Consider the following 6,237-nt stretch of genomic DNA (forward strand, 5'->3'; position numbering starts at 1 on the left):
ACATCATACAAACTTAGTAAAGCCCTCAAATCACATCAAACAACGCTAAAAGCACAAATCACCCTCCAATCCAAACTTAATGAACTTGAAACTTCCAAATTTGACAACCGATGCCGAAATCAACCAAACCACGTCCGATTGACCCCAAATTTTGCACACAAGTCATATTCAACACTACGGACCTACTCCAACTTTTGAAATCATATTCCGACCCCGATATAAAAAATTTCACTACCGGCCCAATATCCTATGTGTGAAAGTTTGAAGGAAATTGTATGCCTTCTTTGAATATAGACGGTGCACTCGGAAATGGGTCATCATCCTAATCATCTAGCACAATTATTGCACGTGTACCCCTGCCCACTCTAATGCGTGAAGCTCGGAATGGTGCCTCAAGTGCCAACTCTCCATCGGCAGGACCTGTGGGGACCCCCCTCCGCAAGCACAGTGCAGTCACCAAGGAAGGGAAGTAAAACCCCTTTGACAGCAGCGGTCCCCGCAGGACCATTTCGTCACTAATTACCCGGGCTGCATCAAAGTCCTTCTTCGTCATGAAGCACCATGTCAATAATGCTCTGTTGAAGTTCACATCAGTGGTGTTGCTAGAGGGCATGAACCGGCTGCAGATAACAGTCAACCAACACTTAGCCAAATGCGTAAAAGAATTGGAATTCAGGGTGCTTTGGTCTTTGATCCAGGTGGGGTGCCCTCCAGCACAAAGTACATCCGTCATAGCCTCCCACGTGACACCTGGTCTGTCATGGTAGAAATCAACGTCGCCCGTGAACTGGGGCAGCTGCAATACCTGTTGGACAGTCACAATAGAGGCATCCACTACTATGGCTCGCACAATCACCTCCCACAGCATATGTGCAGGGCAGTTCGCGTAAAACTCCCTAACAATCATCCGGTTCACCGGGCCGGGAGGATCAAAGAGGTATTCCATTTCCCTCCTCCGAATTTCTTCATACATGTCCTCTTGTTCCACGCGGAGGGCTGCCCGGTCAATTTGAATCTCGTGAATGAAGTTCTTTCCAGGCTTCGCATTAAAATCGTCCTCAACTCGTTCCGATTCAAACAGGGACTCGTCAAATGTCAGCTGGAGGGATGTGCCCGCCCCTCTCCTTTGCCTTTTACGTGCCATAGTACCTGCAGGGAGTCAGAAGAAAAAGAAAAAAAAAAAAAATCAACTTCATCCTAATTAGTGCCAGTCAGATGGGTACTCAGACATCGCCACCTTATGGCACCAAAACAATGCCCCCATATAATTCTTCATGACAACTAGCCGCACAAGCGGGGTGGCGAAGGTCATAACCTCCACAGGGGCCTCACAACAGAACTACTTACCACATTCTGCCAACACCACCCCACACTTACTCCTGTGCATATCTTTCCAAACATAAACAACACCCCTATCATCGAGTACAACACTCCACAATTAGGGGTGGGTAGAACCCGCCTCGCAATATCACAACAACTCCAAAATTGTGGCCCACATGGTGCCTAACAACAACTATTCCCAACAGATTAGATTTTTAGACCAAAACATCACAAATACCATGAAGGCCCAAACACCTTAACACCAACCAAGTTCACAACATTATCATACAACAACGAAAATCAAGAACAAAGCGAAAATTGACAAAAATTATACGAAGCCTACCTAGGTTTAAACTAAGTAAAAGTATTCTAGATTACACAAAAATAGAAGATTAAATAGAGAGAGAAAAATAAAAACTTACTAGTGTGGTTGAGTAGAAGTGGGTGATGAAGGTGGATGGCAAGGGAGTGTGATAATGGGGTTTTGGGAGGAGAAGAGTGGAAGAGAGAAGATAGAGAGAAGATGGAGAAGAAGAGAATGAGAAAAGACAGGGGGGTTGTGTTTTATTATGCTGGGCAGATGGGGGAATTAGTGGTAGGTGGGGTGGGGTATTTTGGGTAAAAGGGAAAGAAATTTTTTTTTTTTTAAAAAAATCGGACCTGGACCCGATCTGTGGCTGCCTCGGTTCTACCGCGGTCGCGGTAGAAACGCGGTAGACCAAGTTCAGAGGGTCGTACTTACCGCGGTTCTACCACGATCACGGTAGAAACTCGATGACCTAGGTTCAGAGAGGGGTCAGTACCGCGGTTTGACCGCGGTCTGATCGCGTCTCTGATTCTGACGTCTTTTTTTTTATGTTATACTTACAACAATTTCGTGAGTTGCCTCCCACGGAGCGCCTGATTTAACGTCGCAGCACGACGCAGGATGAGCGCATTTAAGGCTCGCTCGACCTCTGTGGTTCAGTCAGGTGTAGTTCAGACCCTTCCTTAAGCTCGCTCATACCCACATACAACTTCAATCTTTGACCATTGACTCTAAATGTACGAGAGTCATTCTCAGTGGCAACTTCAACCGCTCCTGACGGGAAAACTTCAACTACTCGAAATGGTCCCGACCATTGTGACTTCAGCTTGCCCGGGAACAACCTTAGTCTTGAGTTGTATAGCAATACCATGTCCCCAGGTTTGAAATTTCGCTCAACAATGTTTTGATTGTGTAGTTTCTTCATTCTCTCTTTGTACAGCCTTGTGCTCTCAAAAGCAAGATACCTGAATTCCTCGAGCTCATGCAATTCTGTGACTCTTGATGTGCCCGCAGCTTCCATATCTAAGTTTAGTTGCTTCAGTGCCCACCATGCTTTATGCTCAAGTTCTACAGGTAGGTGACAGGCCTTCCCAAACACTAACTTGTATGGTGACATACCAATTGGTGTCTTGAAAGCTGTTCTGTAAGCCCATAGTGCATCATCTAACTTCCTTGCCCAATCAGTTCTTGTGGCGTTTACAGTTTTCGTTAACACACTCTTGATTTCCCTGTTGGATACCTCAACCTGTCCACTAGTCTGCGGGTGGTAAGGAGTAGCTACCTTGTGGCGCACATCATATTTCATAAGCAACTTCTCGAAGGCTCTATTGCAGAAGTGAGTGCCTCCGTCGCTAATAATCGCCCGTGGTGTCCCAAAGTGGGTGAATATGTTCTTCTTTAGAAATCCCACCACCACTTTCGTATCATTTGTGGGCAATGCTACAGCTTCCACCCACTTGGACACATAGTCTACAGCAACACGGATGTATTTATTGCCATAGGAGCTGACGAAGGGACCCATGAAATCAATCCCCTAGACATCGAACACTTCTATCTCCTGAATTGGGTTCATGGGCATTTCGTGGCGCCGCGAAATGTTCCCGGTGCGTTGACATTCATTACAACCCTTCACCCATGAGTGCGCATCTTTAAACACAGTCGGCCAGAAAAATCCGGCCTCTAGCACCTTCGCTGCTGTCCTGATCCCTCCAAAGTGTCCACCATAAGCCGATGCATGACAAGCCTGCAAAATAGAAGATTGTTCTATCTTGGAGACGCATCTCCGGATCATGTTATCCAGGCATATTCTAAAGAGATAGGGCTCATCCCAATAGTACAAGCGGCTTTCACGAAAAAATCATTTCCTCTGGACCGATGAAAGGTCGTGAGGGACTATACCACTGGCTAGGTAATTGGCCAAGTCCGCATACCATGGCGCTTCTTGATGAGTGGTGGCGAGCAGTTGCTCGTCTGGAAAAGTTTCCAAAATTTCCTCAACTTCAATTGCATTTTCAGATCCCTCAAGTCGTGATAGATGATCAGCGACTTGATTCTCAGTGCCCTTGCGGTCACGTATTTCAAGATCAAACTCTTGCAGAAGCAGCACCTAACGAATCAGGAGTGGCTTAGAGTCTTTCTTTTCTATTAAGTATCTGAGAGCAGCATGGTCAGTGTATACAATTACCTTTGATCCTATCAGGTAGGACCGAAACTTGTCGAATGCGAACGCTACAACTAGAATCTCCTTTTCAGTCACCGTATAGTTCAACTGGGCTCCACTCAGCGTTCTACTAGCATAGTAGATTGGGTGCATCCATTTATCTTTTCGATGGCCCAGCACTTCCCCCACTGCGTAGTCACTAGCGTCACACATTAGTTCGAACGGTTGCTCCCAGTTGGGGGCAACAATGATGGGTGCTGTGACCAGTTTCTGCTTCAGCTCCTCAAACGATACCCTGCAATCATCAGAAAATAAAAACGGGTGATCTTTCTCTAATAACTTATAGAGAGGATTGGCGATTTTGGAGAAGTCTTTTATGAACCGCCGGTAGAAACCGGCATGTCCAAGGAAACTCCTGATTGCTTTGACCGAAGTTGGTGGAGGCAGATTTGCTATTACATCAACCTTTGCTCGATCTACCTCTATTCCCTTGCTTGACACCCGGTGCCCCAAGACTATGCCTTCTTGTACCATGAAATGGAACTTTTCCCAATTCAGCACCAGATTAGTCTCGATGCACCTTTTCAGCACACGCGTCAGATTCACCAGGCACTCATCAAATGAATTCCCCACCACTGAGAAGTCATCCATGAACACCTCCATTATATCCTCAACCATGTCAGTGAATATGGCCATCATGCACCGTTGGAATGTGGCGGGTGCATTGCATAGGCCAAAGGGCATCCTCCTAAAGGCATAGATGCCATAAGGGCATGTGAAGGAGGTCTTCTCTCGATCCTCAGGTGCAATGGAAATCTGATTGTACCCTGAGTACCCGTCCAGAAAACAAAAGTGTGACCTCCCTGCTAATCTATCCAGCATTTGATCAATGAAGGAAAGTGGGAAGTGGTCTTTCCGGGTGGCTAGGTTCAACTTTCGATAATCCATGCAAATTCTCCAGCCTGTGACGGTTCTCGTTGAGATTAGTTCATTGTTGTCATTCTTCACAACCGTCATGCCACCCTTCTTAGGCACACATTGAACTGGGCTAACCCAGCTGCTGTCAGAGATTGGGAAAATAATTCCCGCATCTAGCCACTTTATCACTTCCTTCTTCACCACCTCCTTCATATTCGGGTTCAGCCTCCTCTGATGTTCCCTGGAAGGTTTGTGCCCCTCTTCCAGCAGAATCTTATGCATGCAGTACGCGGGGCTGATCCCCTTGATGTCTGCCATGGTCCACCCAATGGCAGTTTTGCACTCCTTCAATACCTGTAGAAGCTGTTGGACCTGCACATCTAACAAACCAGATGAGATAATAACAGGTAGAGTGGAGTTAGGTCCCAGAAATTCATACCTGAGGTGGCCTGGCAATGGCTTTAATTCCAGCTTCGGTGGTTCTTCAATGGATGGCTTAGCTGGAGGAGTCTCCCTCTTTTCTAAGTGTAGGGGCTCAAACTCTAGATTTCTTTCCCAAAACCCTCTACCTTCCAATGCCAACACCCATTCTGCCAAGTCCTCACCGTTCACTTCCTCCAAATTCGTCAAACATGCAGCGATGGGATCCTCAATCGTCAACACTTCATCATCAGACTGAACAATTACATCCACGGCATCCAGAAGAGAGCAATTTGCGAACTCACTTGGGTGCCTCATAGATTTCTGCACATTGAATATAATCTCTTCGTCATTGAGCCTCATCTTAAGCTCCCCGGTCTCACAATCAATAAGAGCTCTCCCTGTGGCCAAGAATTGTCTTCCTAAGATGATAGGAATTTCTTCATCCACTTTGCAATCCAATATCACAAAATCAGCAGGGAACACGAACTTCCCCACCTGAATAAGTACATCATCAAGGATCCCAAATGGACGCTTCACAGTCCTGTCGGCCAGCTGTAACAACATAGAGGTGGGTCTAGCTCTCCTAATGCCCAACCTCTTGTAAATGACTAGGGGCATAAGATTAATGCTGGCCCCTAAATCACAGAGTGCTTTCGCAAAAGCAAAGTTTCCAATAATACATGGAATAGTAAAACTCCCGGGATCTGAGAGCTTTTCAGCAACAGGTCTAGTTACCACTGCACTGCACGTCTGAGTAAGTGTCACCGTAGCCAAGTCTTGGAAGTCAAATTTCCGGGACATTAAGTCTTTCATCATTTTTGTGTATCCAGGCATCTCCTTTAAAGCTTCGATCAATGGAATATTTACTGGATTTGCTTGAGCATCTCAAAGAACTTTTTGTATTGCTCCTCCTTTTGGTGTTTAGCCAACCTCTGTGGAAATGGTGCAAGAGGTCTTTTCTTCCCAATCACTTGGGACTTTTCTTTCTCAGCTACTATCTCTACTACTGGCTCTTCAACTGCTTCAGCAACTTTCTCAGTATCATGCTGAGTATTCTTTTCTTACTGAGCAGGCTGGACTGTCACATCTGTCAGCCTTATGGATTCAT

General features: G+C 46.1%; 1 protein-coding gene across 1 annotated transcript; it reads right to left on the reverse strand.

Annotated features, from left to right (window-relative positions):
• Positions 1-322: 322 nt before the first annotated feature.
• Positions 323-5,963, reverse strand: LOC107794847 (uncharacterized). The gene is made up of 5 exons (XM_075232160.1): positions 4,888-5,963; positions 3,813-4,368; positions 3,559-3,734; positions 2,846-3,132; positions 323-1,149 (listed from the first exon to the last, which is right to left on the reverse strand). Exons 1-5 carry the CDS (start codon positions 5,961-5,963, stop codon positions 323-325), a joined length of 2,922 nt encoding a protein of 973 aa, XP_075088261.1.
• Positions 5,964-6,237: the final 274 nt, after the last annotated feature.

The sequence above is a fragment of the Nicotiana tabacum genome, chromosome 16 (genome assembly GCF_000715075.1).
Source record: "Nicotiana tabacum cultivar K326 chromosome 16, ASM71507v2, whole genome shotgun sequence".
Lineage (NCBI taxonomy): Eukaryota > Viridiplantae > Streptophyta > Magnoliopsida > Solanales > Solanaceae > Nicotiana > Nicotiana tabacum.

Excerpts from the sequence above, each read along its gene's own strand:
- LOC107794847 (XM_075232160.1), bottom strand. The coding sequence starts at position 5,963 with ATGCCTGGATACACAAAAATGATGAAAGACTTAATGTCCCGGAAATTT. Across the intron at positions 4,369-4,887 it reads GTGAAGAAGGAAGTGATAAA|GTGCATCGAGACTAATCTGG; the intron begins GTGGCTAGATGC and ends TGTGCTGAAAAG. Across the intron at positions 1,150-2,845 it reads ATCCAACAGGGAAATCAAGA|GTACTATGGCACGTAAAAGG; the intron begins GTGTGTTAACGA and ends GACTCCCTGCAG.